Consider the following 20025-nt stretch of genomic DNA (forward strand, 5'->3'; position numbering starts at 1 on the left):
AAGTCACAGTTTTAAAGGGACAGCTGACATTTCGGGGAGCACACTTTGTTCAGGTGTCCATTTCACAAGATGGAACACACATAATTTTAATCAGTCAAGCTGTCAGAGCTACTATCATGCACAAACTAAACACAGCCCAGAGCATATTTTTTCACTCTACATCTATTTTTCTCTGTGACACCGATGGGTCCGAAGCCACTGCTGCTACTCTGCTCATGCTCGAAGATTTATATCACTCTTTTGTCTGTAGGGTAAATTTAAAGCTTCAACCAGCAGCTGGTTAGCTTAGCTTAGCATAGAGACTGAAAGCAGGAGGAAACGGCAAAGAATCAGGGTTCACAAAGCATTTTTTATCAGTTTTTCCCAATGAGGAGAAGCTGTGGAGTCAGTTGCATCCATGAGTGACATGTGGATATGCTTTAGGTACAGTCTGCATCAATAAATACTATTGTCATAGCTTTACATGCAGGTGAGTAGCAGCTGTTGCTTTCTTTATTCTGCAATAAATTACTGTAATCTTGAGACTGAAGTGTAAACCTCCATTATTTGTCTCCAGAGCAACTTGTACTCTTCATTTTCTCATCAAACAGAGGGGCACAGTGAAAGGCATTGCTGAGTTTCTTAAACTCCGAGCGGGTTGGGTGGAGTCCACAGTGGTGACATTTCCAGGTTCTGTAGCTGAAGCTGTACTGGGTGTCTGAAATGCCACTTGTGCCATCTGCACGTACTGGCCGGCTGGATTGTCACCTTGGAAGATCACAAAGAGCTCGTCTTTGTGCCACACATGATTTGTGCCTGGAATTTGCATACTAAGTCATGTCCTGGCAGGTTACATGGGGATAATGCAGAATAGAGCACAAAGTGATAGGATTTGTTTAGAGGTCAGACTCTGTTGCCGTGTCTTAGAGAACATCAGGAGTTGAGCTTTTCTCAAGAAGTCAGGATACTCTAAAATAGAACAGTTAGAGTGATGATATATTGTCAAGATATGATCATCATAGAAAGAAATCCTCACATGCTTTTATGATGGAGCGCTGGGATGAAGTGATCTCAGTGCTTTTCTATCAGAGAAAAAATCCATATGATCACACACACCAACCTGGCACCTGTCTATCAGTTCCTCTAAAGCTCATGAATTAACATGTCTGTTTAGCTTAGTGCAAAAATGGCAAATTTTGGTTTTAGGGAGGGTCGTGTGCAGTATCTTTCTAGGCTGGGAGCAGTGAATGTGGAGACTGCAAAGGTGTGTTTTTTGTAAGCTGTTCTTCAAAAGGTGCAGCATCTGAATTAGGATACACCTTTAGTGTGACCTTGAGGACACTATAGATATAATTAGTGAGCTATGAAAGTGGTGGTAGGAGGATTTTGTAACCTTTGGAAAGACCCAAGCTCATATTCCTGCATGCTAAGCCAAGCCAGCAGGCTCATAGTTTTGCATTTACTATACAACTCTTGTACCAAATTTTCAACAAGAAAATGATTAGTTCCCAGAAAGGCTCTTTGGCCTAATTAATTGGTTCAGTTACTTCTGACTCTACATGGACACATGCCACAACTTGGTACCTCCCTATCAGTCCCTCCAAAGCTCGCTGATTAACATATTAGTTTAATACATGCAAAACAGAATTTGACACAAAAATGGAAACCCATGGTTTCCATTTGGCTCTCTCTTGGCTGTGAGCAGCAACTCAGGGCCGACTCCATGAGGAATCACTGAGGTTTAAAGGAGATATTGGGAGGATTTTGTTACCTTTTGGAAAGAACCACACTCATTCTGCTATGCTAAGCCAAGCAAACTGGCTGCTGGCTGACAGTTTTATACTTATTATACAACTGCTGCACAAAACTTCTCATCTAACTTTCAGAAAGAAAATTATTCTCATAAAGAAAGCTATTCTTTTAGCCTGATTACTTGATTGGGCTACTATTGGCTATGCGTTTGATGGTGATTCCCTTTTATATACTACATCTAATTGAATTCATGCTTGAATAGGCTATTAATTGTTTGTTGAATACCTCAAATAGGCTATGATTAGTGGCCTACTCAACCCAGTAGAGCCGCAAATAATTATTTTCATCGCTGATTAACCTGTCAATTATTTTTTTCAATTAATCGACCAGTTGTTTGGTCTGTAAATAGTCAAAATTGTGAAAAATGTCGATTAGTGTTTCCCAAAGCCCAACATTGCATTCTTAAATGTCTTGTTTTGCCCTTAATCCAGAGATACTCAGTTAACTCTTATAGAGGAGGAGATAAACCTTAAAATATTCACCCTTACAAAGCTGGAATCAGAGAATTTAGACTTTTAGACCTATTCATCGATTAACAAAATCGCCGGTGATTAGTGTAACAGTTGACAACTAATCGATTAATCTTTGCAGCTCCAGGACCAAGAGGCCTGAGGCTTAATTTAATTTACTCTCAGCTATTTAATTTACTCTTAGCCTCCTGGCTGGTTTGACAGGGCACAGAAGCTTCACTTGTTGCTATTTTCTTATGATATTTTGATCTGTTAAACATGATATTTGAAATATAGACTGTTGAAATGCAAAAAAATAAAGATGACTGCTTTACAGGTTCAGTTCGGAGACGGAGGCTGAGGCAGAAATGATGCGTGTGTGTGTGTGTGTGTGTGTGTGCGTGTGTGTGTGCGTGTGTGTGTGTGCGTGCGTGCGTGCGTGCGTGCGTGTCTGGAGCAGACAGCTGTAGAGAGAGAGGAGGATCGCTGCCTCATACAGCGTGTCTGTATCAGATGAGAGGGGGTCACCCAGGATTCCCTTGAAGCTGCTCTCCAGGAAAAAAGAAAAAGAAAAAAGAAAAAAAAACGTCTCCAGATTTGGTTCCTACCTCGGTTACCGGATAGGATCAGCTCGACACTCCTGCTGCTGCTGCTTTATCTTGTGCCATCGATTTGTTTTTTTTTTTTTAAGAAGATGCCGAAACGGGAAAGAAAAGTGAGGCAGACTATACCGGGAATAGAAAGACGCGTAATAGGAATCAGAATTGCGAAATCATTTTTGTAATTAATCTGACATTTTTTCCATTTCTTCATGATTTCAGTGCAGGATTTATAGCAGAATGACAAAGTAGCCTGTTCATCTCATTGACTGGATGCAGATTCGAACATGAGCTAAACATCTGAATGGAGATTTAAAGGCGTTCTTGATGCCCAAAACATTCCGGGCTTTGCTCAACAGGCTATGAAGTAAAAGTTTTACATGTCATTTTGATGAAATGACATCGTCTATTTGCTTCATATCTTGCTTACAGTAGGTTGCTTCAGGCTATGCACTGAGACCAAAGGCGAGTTACGATCTGCATGCTTGGTTTAACGCGCGGCGCAAGGTGTAATCAGACCGACAAATATCCAAAAACGCAGCGAGAGGGGGGTTGAACTTTGCGGATAAAAAGGGGGGCTTTCCCTGTTTCATGTGCCTGAGATTTAGTCTAAAATATTAAGGACAGTAGCAAAGGGTCTGCCAAAAAACTCCGGAGAGCTTGGCTATATGAAGATCGCGACACAGTTGTTGCTTTTCCCTCGCAGAAATGCCAGTGCGTGCTGTGACCACCAGGTTCATGTACAAGGGACTTTGCACTATTCCAGATGTCCTCTCCTACCGGACCCCTGTTAACCTGCCTGAGGATGAGGTGGAAGGTGAGACATGACTATTTACTTTGCTTAGATTCTGATTTTCATCTGGTGTTGTAATATTTAACGGTTGTTGGACCGGAATTTTGGCTGGAAAATCCAGTTCAGGACTCTGGAGAGCTCCTGTCGTTGTGCGCTTCTGTTCCTTTTCCCTCAAATCTGACTGTGCAAGAAACTGTCTGTGGGTAAAACGTTCACTGGTACAGATGCTCTACATTATAATCAGAGTTTTAATGTTGCAGAAAATTTGTGTGAAGGCATAGACAAGCTGTGGTTTTACCTTTTATGCATGCTGCTACTTCTGATTTTGGCTTCCAATGAATTTGAAGATGACTGTCATGCAGCTTTTTGAAATGATTGTGGGCTCATCTACTGAAAATCTCTTCTAATCCTATAATAATTGCAGACAACAGCTTAAATTACACTGTACAACCATAATCCATGGCACATTTTCATAAAACTGTGAGCTATACTCTGTGACATACCTCCTGGTTATATCCATGGCACCCCATGAGGCTTAATTGCACCTGATTTCACTTCCACTCTGAGTCGTCTGTGCTATGAAACAAGACTGGAGAGTCAGCGAGACTCCAAAATTTGCCCAAAAGAAAAGACTTTTCAAATGGACAAAAGGGGCTGTGATGAATGGCAAATTTATGAATCTAAAATTAAGAGTTACAAGACATTTTTTAGAGAATCTACGGGAGATAAAACCCATCAAAGAAATGAAAGATGGATTCACTTTGAGCCGTAAATTACATCCTCTCATCTCTGATGTCTTGCATTTTGTCCTTAATTGCTAAACATGACCATCAACTAAAAGACCCACTGAAGCATTAAATTCACTCTTGCCATTGTAGCTGTATTACAAAGATGTTGAGAATGGAGGGTTTTTTTGTTGTTTTGTCTTGGCAAATGGTCCTCACAGTGAGAAAGCACAGCTGGCAGCGGTTTGGAACAAATCCAGGCAGACTACAATAAAGAGATAAGTCAGATCAGATTTGATATCTCCAAGTCTTTTATGCAAAGGGAATTCCATTTCCCCTTCTTCTGTCTGTAGGTAGCCCAGGCCCACAAGTGGCTGCCTGCCCTTGCTTTGAGCCGCTAATTTGACATTGAAAATCCACTATCTGCAATGACGACGTAAATTTAATTAAAAGGATGGCAATAGAAAAAGCAAGAATTAGAACAACAGTGGAATGGCGGGACTGTTGTTGTGTGTGGCGAGAGGAGCTCCAGTATTGATATGGAGCCTTTTCAGGTGATGGCGAGGTGTTTCCAGATTGTACTTCGCTAATTGAGAGTCACTAAATATTCGGAACACAGCGAGACGAACCACTCAGGCGTGAATGTATTTACCTGGGGAGGATTCACTGAGCACCTAATGCACTGCTACATTTGCATGGCCTCGCACCTCAGAGCAAACAGCGCTCTACCTTTGTTGTCACTGAGCAGCTCCACTGGCAGCTAAAGCGTGTTAAAGAGCACTTTGCTGGTAGTTGTTGAGGGAGATAAAAGAGTTTCACATTAACCTCTTGCCATTTGCACATCCACAGCCAGTCTGAGGATCAACAACCTCCCACTTCCCCTCAACATTACTGCTGCTGGTGCTGCTGCAACACCTTAACACAACGGTGGAGCTGCAGCACTCTCTGAATGAGTGTTGTTGGTCTTCGAACGATGCTGCAGTCCGAAAATTGCTCCCTTTTTTTAAGGAGAGGTCTGAAAATCAGGCTATAAATATTGTTTCATCCACAAAATCTTTAATTACTGCAGGGCAGAAGTTCCCTGATTGCTCAACTCATGTAATTACTCTCCCTAATCATATTTATGATAATAGCTTCTTCCATGCAAGGTGCATATACATCCCCAGTGCAATTTGACATGTTTAGAATCATAATAAATTTCAGATTCTTACTGGAATGTCAGTTTTCTGCCATGCTGCTAGTATACTACTATTTTTTCCACCTGATTCATCCTTCTATTATGCCCTAAACAAATTTGATAGCCACCTCAACTCTACAAATACATCTATATTCCTGAACAGGAAGCTTTCGAAAACTAACAGCAGTGACTGAATGTGATTTTTCAGCAGTTATGACAGACGAGACAATAAGTTCTGCCCTCAGATCAATAAGAGTTTCTCTTGGTGACATTGTTGCAGCGACGTGCTGACTACCTTTTTTGGAATACACACTGACGAACACAATGCAAGGACAGAAGGACCTTGCATCCTGTGCAAAGAGACGCGTCACAGAATGGACAGTACACGAAACAAACTGCACCATAGAAACAGACTGAAGGGTTTAGTGGGATGCTGGTGAGAGTAGTGAACCAGAATACATTTTCTTGCCAGCAGCCCTCACTTGTTGAAAGCTCATTCCTAAGTCAAGAGGTAAAGTGGAGTCTTAGCAGGTCTGTGGCTCGTGAATGATTTGTACACAGTATACTTTATCACCTTCCAGTAATGCACAACGGGACAAAACAGTCATCTGAGCACAAGTTCTCCAGCAGCTGCTAATTCAGTTATTCGTAGAAAAAATAATTTTCTCTAATGTTCAGACATTAGCTAAATGCAAAACAGCTCAAATTGGCCATATATTGAGCAATGATGAGCGAATAGTGAAGCAAAAAAGCCAAATAAGGGATTCCAGAAAAGAAAGATGCACTACATTTTGAGCTTCCGCCTTTTCAGATCAGAAAACATACACGTTAAATCCGCTTGAGGCCTCAGACAACAACATCAGCACCTTAATGTGGAAGCCGCTTTGCTTCAGTGCAGAATCCAGCTTCTCAAACGGCCGCTGGATGCTGTTTAAGTGACTGTGTTCAGCTGCATTAAACCAACTGACAACTCTGTTTTTTTAAACTTTGGAATTCCAAGCAGCTTCTGGGCATTTTTGTGCTCCTGTTACATTATTGCTCACTGTGGGCTCATTTGTCACTGCGATATAAAGTCCTGCCCCTCTATGGAAAGAGCATAGTCGTGGCTAGAAGTAGAGAGAACTCAAAGATGTCTTCTGAGCAGGATGGCACAGTAATAAAGCCATTATTCATAAAAAAAAAGAAATGAAAGTAGATGTTTTTCCAATAAGTCCATTCATTGAAAAAACGTAATCAATATGTACAAATGCTCCGAGCTGTCACGAATACTGAAGACAAAAAGGTGACTCCACATACTATAGATTTTTTGTACTGCATACATTTTTAATTTGTTTCCATGCTTGTCTCCTTTCTGAATTTTTGTCATGTGCAGCTAAGTCAGTCATGGCATGTGAGTTGTAATAAGAAACACCAAATTTTTAGTTTTTTGCAGAATCTTGTCAATTCGAATGGTTCATTTCTTGCAGGATATCAAATTAAACATGTAGGATAAACGTATTCTAATGAAATATCATGATTTAAATGTTCTTAAAAGAACAGTACATCACAGACGAGTAGTTCAACAGGTGAAACTTTGATGATTCTTTCTGTTTTTACAGTTCTGCTTCTGATAAATGGTGTATTTTTTGTGAAGAATCCATCCTTTCAAATCTACTGGTGTGTTAGCCACAGTCACCTCCACAAAGACTTCAGTAGATCACTACTTTCAGTGATGTGTGCATTGGTAACTTTGCTTTAAAAAAAAGGGGGGAAAAAAATCTCATTTAAAAGTTAAAGAAGAAAGAGGAAAACAAATAAATTGGACGGTCCAAAGTAATTGGGAGACACTGTTCTTCTAAAAAGAGACTCACGGCGCTGAATTATTCATTTGCTCAGTTGATGCTTAAATTAAATACATATAATCAAACAAATAAATAATAAATATTCCAACGGTGTACTCAATACTCTATAGGGATTATGTGAAAATCGTGATAATCTCATCAGCTTTGCCATATTTAAGATGGCATTTAATTTGCATCACACTCATACGTGCAGCACATTGACCCTCTAAGTTATACGTCGGCTCCAATATTTACTAAAAACTGTATGAATCATGAGTTGGCGGTGACAGCAGTGAGGATTAGAGTCACTCCCACTGCTCTGAATGCAGAGGACATTGTCTATAGTGGGTGATTAAGTACTCACAGTTCTTAATGGATCTGCAGTTTCCAGGCGATGTTTTTCGAACAGATGGTTGCCGAGGTTTGCAGGGTCAGTAGCAATGCTTCCTGCCCTTTTCCTTACCCTTGTGTCATGCTCTTGTCACAAACCCCGAAATGTGCTCAAACCATTAGCACTGTAAAACCAAACCACACACTCACACAGTTACAACTTCTAAATCCCTCCTCTAAAGCCTGATTAATTTAAGTCGTAATTATACAATCTTTTAACATTCTAACCTTGGGAATTGAGTTGTGAGGTGTTCTCTCTGTTACGACTTCATCTCTGTACATGTGTGGAATGAAAAGCCTATTATCAGGTTGTTGATACAAATGGAAAAACAGCAATCAATATAATAATCACATTCTTGTACGCAGCCATCAAACACTGATGTGTGTGTTTATCCTTTGAAACACTGTTTGGTGGATGTTTATGTGGGCGTTAGGCTGTGCCAAGTGTCTCACCGTTTAATGAACACTATATTAAAAATCGCAGGTATAGGGCCAATTTCAGCACATTATGCATGAGCGACTAGGAACCCCCATGATAATTTGACTAAATTACATTTAAATTGATTCAATTACATCTTTAATGTATGCATCATGTCTGATCATACAGTAATATATAGTGTGTGCAGATAAAATAGGTGAATAAGTGATAAAAGTCATCAACTCCAACAAATGCTAAGTAATATTTTAGGACTTCCATATACTGTATGTGATCAGACAGCATTTGTGGATTACCAGGATTAAAAATTTAACATTTTATGACACTATATATGCGCTCAGCTGTATTATTTGAGAGTTTCTTACCTCGTATCTGCTACAATTACTAAACCGCAGGACATAACTTACAGTAAACTGTCAGACACTTTAACTACATGTGTGTTGACGTAGATAAGACTCCGGTTTTACGACTCAACAGTCATGACTTCCCTGCAGTTCTACTCTTGGAGGTCTCCCTGAGCTTTTTTATCACTCCTCGGTGCATCTCTGTCAGAGGATGTGAGCAATATTTATAGATCGCAGCTAGTGGGAGAATCCCCCAGACATGGAGCATTGTAGTGGAGTGTGGAGCGTCTTCCACTCTGTATGCAAAGCCGACATGTATTGTGCTTACAAATGGAGTGCCGTTTCGCAGCAGTATTGTAAGCAGCCGACTGTATGTGTGAGTTACTGTATTTCAGCTGAGTAATGTTTGATTTGAAGCTCTCTGTGAATGAGTCACTCCTGTCTTCTTGTCTTTATTGGTGTTTTTGACTTCAGCTCACACCACAAACCAACAAGTATAAAGAACTGCAGACATGACACTTAATGCATCATCTTCTTTGTTGTAGTGTGCTTTTTGCAGGGTTTCTCCTTGATAAGTGAGTCTTTGGCGCCTCCACAAAAATGGTTTTACTGTGCGCCAAATCAACTCCCCAGCACCAAAATGATATGAACAGAGAAGGAAATAAAGATGTTAATTGGGGTTTCATTTACTCAATTGTAATTGACTTTTTTCTTACCAAGAAAGCAGATTTCTGTCTGGTAAAGCAACACAGACTCATTAACTTTACAGACACCCTCCAAAGGGTCATTCTGATGGTGGAAAACCCTGTAAATGTGACTTCCTCTGTGGTCAAAGACAAATGTCTGGTCATTACTGATGCTGCCGTTGAGAGAGATTCACAGTTTCAAACAAACACTCTTACAAGATGTTAATTATGAGACTGTGTCCTTACTCTCCCCTTGTCTGTTCCCCGACAACAGCCGTATTTCATCCACATCATCATCCCGAGATGGGAAACACTTCAGACACAAAGCAAATATTAACTCATGAAACCTTAACTGCACGCTTTGCATGTGACTATTATCCTTCAATGTCACCGAGCTGCAGGTCAAGTTATCCGTGTAGATCGACTTAAGACTGCGGCAAATAAATTGAAGGTTTCATACATCACACAGCGATGCGTCCGTCCCAGTGGAGGAGGTGTGGACGTATTCTGAACTGAGTTAACAAGACCCAACGTAGCCAAAAGCATCAGAATATTTGTTTTTAACTCCATTCTTCCAATATTTTATTCTAAAAACCCTGCCAAATCTGTCAAACAAAGGCAGCTCCCCGAATAATAGAACGGCACCCAGGAAAGCCATAAAGAACAAAGGCAGAAACAATAAACAAAATAGACGGGTTGAAGTCAAATCTGTGATGCAATACATCATTTAGATTTGGTCATTCACAACAGCAGCAACTGCTCTCATCAAGCTGTAATTCTTGGTAATTTCCCCCCGAAAGGAGCAGGTCATGTGGTTTCAGCTCAGCCGACAAAGAGCTGCAGGTAGAGATTTCAAGTGCTTTTGACAGCAGGAGTTGTTTTAGCTGCAGGGCTCGAAGCAGCACGTCTTCACCCTACATAGGGAGTGCGTGTGGTGTTTGTGTAGACGTAATAACATGAATACACGATAAATCTGCGATATAAAAGCTAGGAGTGAAGTGAAGCTGTGTGGGATGATGAAACGATTTATATTTTTTAACACACATGAGTTATTTTTAGACAATAGAAACTCGTGTATGAAGTCTTGCTGCTTCATAGTCGATATGTTATATTTTTGTGTTCTTTGCCACCTTCTACATGCATTTGCACTGCATTAACAGAGAGTTTTATGGCTATTTTGCAGAAAGCTGTTCCTTGCACAGAGCCAGTTGAGGTGTGTTTAAATGAGGCGTTCAATAATGGATTCAAATGGCACTTTGTTAGTGTGTTGGACAATGCAGCAAAGTCTGCAGGGTCCAAGCAAATTGATTCATGGTTTGCTTGTTGATTTGTTACCAGATTACAAATGTAGGCCTTTTCAAGCCTATAAATCCCACTTAGCTTACTGTTGATGCTTACATATATGTGTATTTTGGGATTTTTAATCACCCAGAATGGGAGTTGTTTTTGCCTCAACATAATAAGTGCTCTAAGCAATAAAAAAATGATAGTAAGTTTGCAGTCGTGGCACTATTATTTGCAATTTCGCACTGCTTTAACAGTATTTATATTATGTATAGACCTATTTTTGCTCTGCTGAGAGGGCATTAATAGAGTTCGCTCAGCTGTAGCTGCTGGTTAATATGGTTCACGTGTTTTTTTCCTCCCTTTCATTACCAGAAAGAGGGTTGTCATGGGTGTCATCATACTACTATTGATGTAACCACCTGGGACGGGCTCTTATTTAATGAAAAGACTGACTCATCTCCCACTGAATTCTTTTTATCCTCCAACCAATTCTCAGTGAGCAGCCTTTTGATAAAGAAAACTATGCTCCTGAATAGTTGGTGTGACACTTTGCAGTTCTATTCGCGCTGTCAAAATAAACCAAGCGAAAAATGACTTTGGAACTTTTTTATTGTTATTATTCATGTTTGGGTTTTTGCTTCAGAATTAGATTTCTGAACAAAGATCATTTCTAAAAATCACTCAATATTCTAATTTTCCATCACTGTTGTTATGCAATTGTGATTGGAATGTACCATTAGCAGCTCGGGGGAGTACAAGCAGCCACAGACCCAGTAGTGGAGTCACAGTAAGTACACTATGTGGCATAAACCATGCAATCATTTATGGATTCACTCATTTGGGAGGAGTTGGACACATATGTGAACATGGCTAGTTTAAGGCTGGAGCTTCAGGCCAAAATATTGTCATTTCTGAGATTAAACCTTATAGCAGCCTTGAAATATGTTTACTAGCGAGCATCTCCCTTCACCCATCCTCAAATATAACCTATAAACTAACAGATAAATGAATGAATAGCCTAGACAAATGAGCAACAAGACAAATCAATAAATATATGCACAGTGTTATTAAAATTACCATTATAAACAGAATTTTTTTCTATAGTATTCTGTTAACATGTAGTGTAGATCATGAGTTGTTGCATGCTCTACGTTTAAAAAAAAAAAAAAGTTATTCCGGCAGCTGTGGTTGCCAAAACGCTACCGTAAAATTACAGTAAAATCTTCATTTACGGTTAAAAAAAGCATTGATGCTGTTGATTTTACGGTTACAAAACATGTGCTTTTAGTTTTTCTTGAAAATTTACATGAAAATACCACATAAAATAAAGTTTGTGTGACCTGTTATAAGTATTACAGCATTTTTTTCCCCATTATCAGCACAACAGTTTGGGCATTTAACATTAAATATATCTATTTTTATCAATGACACAGTTATAGCTGTAATATATATTAAACCATATGTCTGTTATTAACAAAAAAGTACATCAATTTGACCGGTACAAACTATATTTACATTGAATGAGGCTATTATCCAAGTGTGAAGGAATTTTAAAAATAAAAAAAATTAAGAAATGGCAGTAACAGTTCCAAACCCATTTTCCACTTGAGTCATTTTGAAGGTGTGAATGGAATGGACCCTAATATGACTTGATTTAGGTCACACATGTCAATTAGGGCACGGGACTCTACATTGTGTCACCACTGGACATGAAAGATACGTAATATAAGATTTATTTTTCTCCAAAGAAACTCCTTCATTTACATCCCTTTCATCCCAGCGTGGACTGATGTAAAAGCTCCTGTAAGATCCTGACTAAAAGAGTGCAATTCGTGGGAAATCCTGAGTCTGCTTTTGTTGATGTATATTGACGTTCAATTACTGAATGTAACCGGACACATACGACTGATCGATTTGGTTTAAATCTGGTATGAGACGTCATCTAGATTTGACACGTCACTTAATTTGGTGATAAATGTGAGTAGAAACCTAGTGTGAATAAGTTATACAGTTGATGTGCAGTAACTCAGGACACTGAAGGCAGCCTGTTGTTCCCCTCTGCTCCATGTGGAGCAAAGAGACCTCTTCATCTACCCCCTGCTGTATCGACACTGTTTTCGTATTGCTGGGTGTCATGGTTGTAGCTGAAGGTGAAGAGGGCTTTCTGCAGTGATCTGGACTATCGCAGTAGGACTCTCTTTAAATGGTGGCAGTGCATAGTGGATGCCTTCCCTCAAGAGTAGCATTGTTTTTGGTTCAGAAGGCAGCATTTGTTTGCTCTGAATCCACAGCATTTAACAGTATCTTCTGCAGTGCACAGGAATAATGCAGAAGAGCTGTCTTTAACCGTTTTATGTCCTGTTGTCCTCATTGTTCATTAGCAGTCATGGGGTGATAATGTGATACTCAATAGTGCCTCAAGAAAGGCTATATTGGTAATAAAAAATATGAAGAAAGAGGGGTAGTATCCCTCGCCCAAGAGTGACTCACAAAGATTGAAAAGAGACTAAATCAAGTGTCATACTTCTGTGGAGATAGATCTAGCTGTGTGAGACTAAGTAAGAGGTATTTGAGGACAGACCTCCCTGGAATGATGCAGCATTCCCAGCAAAATCACAACAACTCCCAAAACTCGTAAGCTGAGGAAGAACTCGAAAACTTTACAAATACGCAGGTCCCAGTAATTTCTCCTCACTTATGTCTCAGCAGCAATGAGATATTGAACAACTCGTTGGTGGTTATAAATATAATTTGGAAACAAATGGCTAAAAAATGCAGCAAACTCTCACAGGTACAGAACCCATTATGAGTACGTCTAATGTTGGATGAAACAGCGCTTGTCACAGTGATGTAACTCATTTAGAAAGTGTACATTATATGACGTGATAAATAAGATGTTAGAATACTTGAACTACAGTGAACTTATGGTCACAATTACTTTTAAACTCCAGCTTTGGTTGTTGGTTCAACCCCTAAAAACAAAAATCTCTGTGTTGCTGCACAGTGGGCTACCTGGCTAATCCTGCCAGTAGCGTATGCTTGTCTCAAAGATTAAAAGCGCACACAACAGAACACTGAAACTGCAAATGACTCATTAAATCAGTAATGGCTTCTTTGATGCTTGAAGTTACATATTTAGTTATTTTTTCCATGAAAATATCCTTTCCTGCCTAAAAATTGATTAGATGTAACACTACACCTGCCAGCTCACTTACAATTCTGTAAAATTACTCTACGCTGCACAAGTAAAGTAATTCAGCCATACATGTGCAAAACTGATTCTGAAGAGGAATCATGATACAGAAAAGAACTGGTTTCTTAGGTGTGTTATCAATGAAATGTAGTTTCTCTGACATCTATGATGTGCAGATGAAGAAGTGTCCGCTGACACCATCTTGTTGGTATAATAATATTTTATTACAAAGAAGATAGCATCTGATCAGGCACCATGGACTGGTCAGGAGAATTCTCAGCCAATATGAACCTCACAGAATAGCATTATGAGCTCACTTAACCCTCCTGTTGTCCTCATTTAAGGGCATCAAAAAATATTGTTTCCTTGTCTGAAAAAAATCCAAATATTCAGCAAAAAAAATTCCCAAATTTCAGAAAATTTGGAAAACCTTCAGGAAGAAAATTCCAATAATTCCTTAAAAGTTCTTGTAAATATTTTCAAAAAAATGAGTAAAAATCTTCAAAAAAATCCTTAAAATATCTGAAGTGATTACATATATATGAGCAAAACTTCTAATGTTCTCTTAAGAACATTCACATAAAAATATCAAAAATGATTTTTTTGGCAAATGTTCTTAAGAAACATTTTTAAAATTTCTTTTTTTCCACCAAAAAATGTTCAAAGATTTCCCAAAAATGTTGCAAATGTGGACATCAGAAGTTTCACTGTGAAAATATATTTTTTTCCCCACATTTTCAAACTTTAAACCGGGTCAATTTTGACCCGCAGGATGACACAAGGGTTAAATAGGTTTGTGTTAGATTGTGCAAACTCAACATATGGTTTCTGTTAGTAACAGAGCCTCACTGACCAGACAAAGAGCCTAATCCATCAGCCCTCTAGGCATAGGGACCCCTTCAACATCAACATTCCAGGACGTACAAAAACACATTCCAATCTATCGCTAAAACAAGTAACACGTCTCAGGTCAGATACTACAGAAACCCCTGAAGTCTGAATCCATGTTTTGAGATATTCATTTGTACACTACAGTTTCACAGTGGAAATACTCATCAATGGCACTGACTGCTTGTTTTGCACATGATGTGTCTTCCAGCATATAAAAACAACACCAGAAAAAAAAAAACACAAAGACCTGCTCAAAAGATTTAAAAACAAAAAGAAATCACCACAGAAAATCTTTATTTATAACCAAAATTGACTAATTAGACTTTTAAAATTATTCACAATTTAATAATAATGAATAATAAACAGCCATTTCTGAAATCATGAATGTTTGGTTGACTTATTTTTAAATACAAATGGCACAATGCACACTAGAGGCCATGTTTGTCTGCTACGCTCCTCCTCTGGCTCAAAATCCATCATGCAGGATTTCCTCAATGATTCAGGCAACAGAGCTTCGGAGGCTTTTCTAGCTCTGCCAGCGGCGCTGACTCTCTGCCAGCGTGCAGCTGTGGGCATCTTGGCATCGGCTTTCCTCATGGACCGTTTTCATAGATTTTTTTTTTGCTGCACTGCCAACCTGCACAAACCGCTCTGTCCAGCAGTCAGAAAGGTCAGTAGGATCTGCTGGTCTTCATGTTCTGTTTTAGCTCACTAGGAAGGTCAGCAGACTTTTAAATCCTGAGTTCAGATCTCTGGGATGACAGGAACACTATTTAATGTTTGATATATTCAGCTGAAGCCTAAACAAATTATAAAATGTATATCTTTCAAGTTTCTGACCGTTTAGTCCTGACAGAAGAAGCTTGGGTTCCGGCCAAGAAATACGCGAAGGAGAAGCAAGAGGAGGATTCTGACTTGATTAATGAAAGACAAAGGTGATAATCTGACAATAGATCAAATAACCTGAAACAAACAGCTCATACAGAAGAAGAGATAAACATCAGCATCAAGACGATTTGCAATCCAGGAAACAAGCCTCGTGACTCTGTTGGCAGGTGTTGGTGTTACTTGCCATGAAATTATCAGTCAATATTTCATTATGTTTTCACGTGAAACAATTTAATGAATTGGTCATATCACTTCTGTTTCTGTAAATATATTATCATTCTATGCCTGAAGTCACCCGGTTATTCTACAGTTATAATACAGGAGGCAGTGAAAGGAACCAAGAGAATCCAAACTGGCAAAACCAGAACTCACCAAAAAGCAAAAACCTAAATCAACAACACATTTCCTCTGCAGTTCTTATAAAAAATGATACAGCAAAGGAATGTAACGTGTGGACATTGTCACAACTGGTTTATACAAAGGTAGCCACACACATTTATTCGAGCCATCCATAAACCAGTGTTCAATAAACAAAGCTGTCAGCATCAGATTTATACCTGCCAAAGCTGCTCAGTTAGAGACTGAAGCTGCAGTTTGCTTTGCATTGTGAATTTCCAGCGTTAATAAAAACCAGACTGATCTTGCGGCTTGATAAAGGTAACGGCTGAGAGATGGATCAGCAACTTTTATGCTGACATCGACACACATCGTGTTTTGGATTCCTGACAAAACCTTTTGCGAGTGACAGGAGTTTTGTTGAGTCATTTATTTACATAATTACATGCTATCCACGTTCTGTATATTGATGAAAAGATAATGGACATTTCTTTGTCATCTGGACTCCAGACTGTGTTATTTCTGCTATTATTTCATGTGCCTGCTACTGATATTAATGGGCTGTTCTTTTGAATTAACAACTACCCTATAAAATGTTGTTTTCTTATAATACCATTAACTCATTTGAGCATTCATACACTGTCTCTACTCATTAGCATTTTATTATTTTAAATACAAAAATGTATAAATACCACAAGTCAAAAAGTCAAAAATGGCAGCACAGTATCATCCCTTAATTATCTTTTCACAATGTGATTGCTATTGTTCGTTATCTAACTATTCATTTGAATGACTCATCCAAAAACATGTATTTTTATAAGGCTGGAGGCATTATATTTTCTCTTTTTTCATCCGTCCATCTCAGCTTTGTGATCGCCTTGAACACTTTACAGGAAATTGCTTCTAATTTGTGCTGAAGGATCAACTGATTACATTTTAGTGGGCAAAAATCAAAGGTGACCAACCTCACATCTGTCCTTTTCACATCAATACAATAAATCAAAAACACCCGCAGGGAGTTTTTATTACATCTGACACAAACATCCCCTTGGACCCAGGAATCACATTGAGAAAGTGATTAGATTTTTGTGATCAAAGGTCACTGAAACCTCACAAAAACACATTTTTGGCCACTACTCAGGGATTCCTATGCTAATTATGACAAACTTTCAGTATAAAAAGATGAAGTGATAATATTTTACAGTACAGCCAAAAGGTCAGCTCTAGACAGACAGAGATATAAAATGTAGCTTGGCAGAGGTATAAAACCAGGAGGCAGTAATTCTAGTTTTCAATCAAGTGCAGGGTATTGGTCTTGTAACTTTACTCAGAACAGTGATGACAAGTTGTGTTTGACTCAGTTTTACAATCAGTGCAACAGACACAGTTTTATGTTCCCAATGTTTATGTCACTGACAATATTTCACAGGATGTCACACTTATGTCACACTAATATTCATAATGAACTTGACAGTTTTCCTCTGAATTTGTTCTCTTCTTTTCCACTACTGCAGAATTAACACTAAACCGTTTAGTCACACAGACCTTGATAACTTCCTGCTGCAGGGGAAATGCTGAGTGAATTTTTGAAAATCCAGTGATTACATACAGTGCAAGGATTTTCATGGCCCGGCCGTGGCTTTAGATAACTGGGCGGCTGCAGCCTCACAGCGGTACAAGGTTACTTAGATTCTCTGGTCAAGGACTCATAGTAGAACAAAAGCTGAATCTGCTGAAAGCTTCCAGCACTTTGAACAATAGCTTTGTTTGCTATTCGGTAGACTTGTTTGCTTTCTTCTGTACATATGTGCGTATTACCATGTGAATGTAGTAGTTAATACTTCTTTGTTTGCAGGCATGTAAAATATGGATTATTATGGTTCTTAAAATAATTCCTAATTCTTCACTCATACCCTAAATTGCACACAGGAGGAGACACAATAATTTTAAATAATATTAATAATAACATCTTCATAAGTATATTAATACCTTAAGTCGAGACAGTATTATGAGCTTCAAAAAAAGGGCCAATTGAAACAAAAATGTTTACATTGTTCTGTGAATAAATGTCCGATCCCCATGAATATCAACTTTAAAACTGTAAGATCCACTGTTACAAAAACACATCAGTTTTATTTTTATTATGATTATTTTCTAACATCTGCGTCAAGAATGTAAATTATAATGAATTCTAATTTGCAGTAAGTACATACGTACCTGTGTCCCCTGCAACTGCATCTATGGATTTAATATTTTAAATATTCATTCCTCATAGTGTTGAAACAATCAGTAGTCCAGCCACTGCTCAGCTGGCTCAGTGAATTCATTATTTGTCACTGGCACCAGAGGTCGCGACATTGAATCTTGGATGGTGCTGAAGGAAGATAACCAAACTCTTGCCGCACTGCTGGCTGTAATGTAGACAAATATGATGTGTCTGATGTGTCAAGGAGTGGTACAGGCGGTGTCTCTCATGTACAGAAGGGCCTCAATTTACTTGCCCAAGACTTTTGTCTTGTATAACACGATCTTTTTTTTTGCCACACCAGAATACAGACTGCCACTAGTTGGGCCACAGATTACAGGCTATCGCTAATAAACTGCGGTCATTCGTGTACGTATGATGGATGACCGGCGCTGGTCTACTTAGGGACTTGCATGCAAATGGTGTTTGTCAAGTTACATGCATGAATGCAAATCCGCTTTCTCCATCATAGAAGCTTTTAGTGGAGATAACATTTAAAGCAAGTTTATCCAAGTGCTTTATTTAGCAAAAACTTCCACATAAAACAGACAATTTTAAAATAAATGAGTGTGTGTTTTAGGTTGTTGATGTTTGATGACATCAGGTTTGAGACAGAATTAAATGGATTTGTGATTTCTTATTTTCCAGTGTTTGTGTATCTGTTCCTGTTTGCTTAATTTAATTTTTAATCAGATTAAATGCAATTTAATACATTATGATTTAATACAATTTATTGTAATTTAACTTAATCCATTGAACAAATGTAACTACTTTATTTTATTTTACTTCTCCTGAGCTAGCATTGAACAGCTTTGTATATTTGAGGATCTACATCAAAAAGGAGCATCGAGGTTCTTTGCCTTTGATGTGCAACTGCTCCTTTTTACCACTTCAAACAGAATCCTGTGATGCAGGCTGTGGACAGGAGCCAAATGGCAATGTTTATATTTACCAAAAGTTGCAGTTAATTACATACACAAAGCCACGCACTGCCTTCTGTCACAATCAATTGTGCTACAGCCACGTTAGCAGGTACTGGCTCTGGGAAAACCTTTAAGTTTCTATTACTGGGCTGCTGGTTGACGTATAAACTGTCTTGAATAAAATCTGAAACAGAATAGGAAAAGCATGAGTTTGCATAGGAAGAGTGTACCATTTTCTTTCTGATAATCCTTCAAGTGAGCAATATGCCACCTCATAGAGCTGCACTTTGCTCTTACACACACACACACACACACGCATGCACGCACGCACGCACGCACGCACACACGCACACACACACACACACACACACACACACACACACACACACACACACACCTCCATCAATACCTGGGAGACATTAAATTACAGTCTGTGTATCTCTGTTCTGCTACAAGACTCAACTACAGTCTCCGTCTCACTCCGTGGTGCTGAAAACTTCAACTTCAGCCTCTCTGTCATTTTTAGCTTTTCTGTCTCTGTCCATTGTGCTGAAACAGTCAAACTACACTTTATGAGGGCTGCTTGGACAGACCTTTAACCCTTTGAAGGGCACTCATTGAAATGCTTTGAAACTCAAAATTTCAATCCTACAGTGTTATTGGAGGACATAAGACTTTTTTACTTTTAAGACATTTTTCAAAATTTTTAATTGTCATGTTGAAATTCAAGATCAATCAAGTTACCATATATGGTTCCTTGTCCAATAACATTCAAAGAAATGTATATATCATCACTTAGCACAACTACTCAGACGTAAAATGTGTGGGTTTTGTCAACTAACCATGGCTAGTTTTGACGTTTCGACCACAAATATGGAAGAGGATCGAGCTGCAAGTCCGTCTTTTTTCCAAATTTGGAGAAAAGACAAAGTTTGATTCATTCCAGGCCTCCGCTGATTGGTCAAATGCCATGCCATGATTGAACCCCATGCTTCTCGACCTCACTGAGAGGAGGAAGCAACGCCATATTTAATGTGTGTGGAAGTTACCAA

At 38.8% G+C, this 20025-nt stretch overlaps 1 protein-coding gene across 2 annotated transcripts in view; it reads left to right on the top strand.

Annotated features, from left to right (window-relative positions):
• Positions 1-2681: 2681 nt before the first annotated feature.
• The window catches only part of cabp7b (calcium binding protein 7b), a 29734-nt gene continuing 12390 nt past the window's right edge, over positions 2682-20025 (top strand). The window contains exons 1-2 of one of the 2 annotated variants that reach the window (XM_055019112.1): positions 2682-2955; positions 3546-3656. In XM_055019112.1, coding sequence (XP_054875087.1) covers positions 3548-3656 — 109 coding nt within the window. In that variant the 5' untranslated portion in view covers positions 2682-2955; positions 3546-3547. Of the gene's footprint in view, positions 3657-20025 lie in introns of both variants that reach the window. The other variant, XM_023279761.3, reaches the window with a different exon arrangement.

This window comes from Amphiprion ocellaris, chromosome 17, assembly GCF_022539595.1.
Source record: "Amphiprion ocellaris isolate individual 3 ecotype Okinawa chromosome 17, ASM2253959v1, whole genome shotgun sequence".
NCBI lineage: Eukaryota > Metazoa > Chordata > Actinopteri > Pomacentridae > Amphiprion > Amphiprion ocellaris.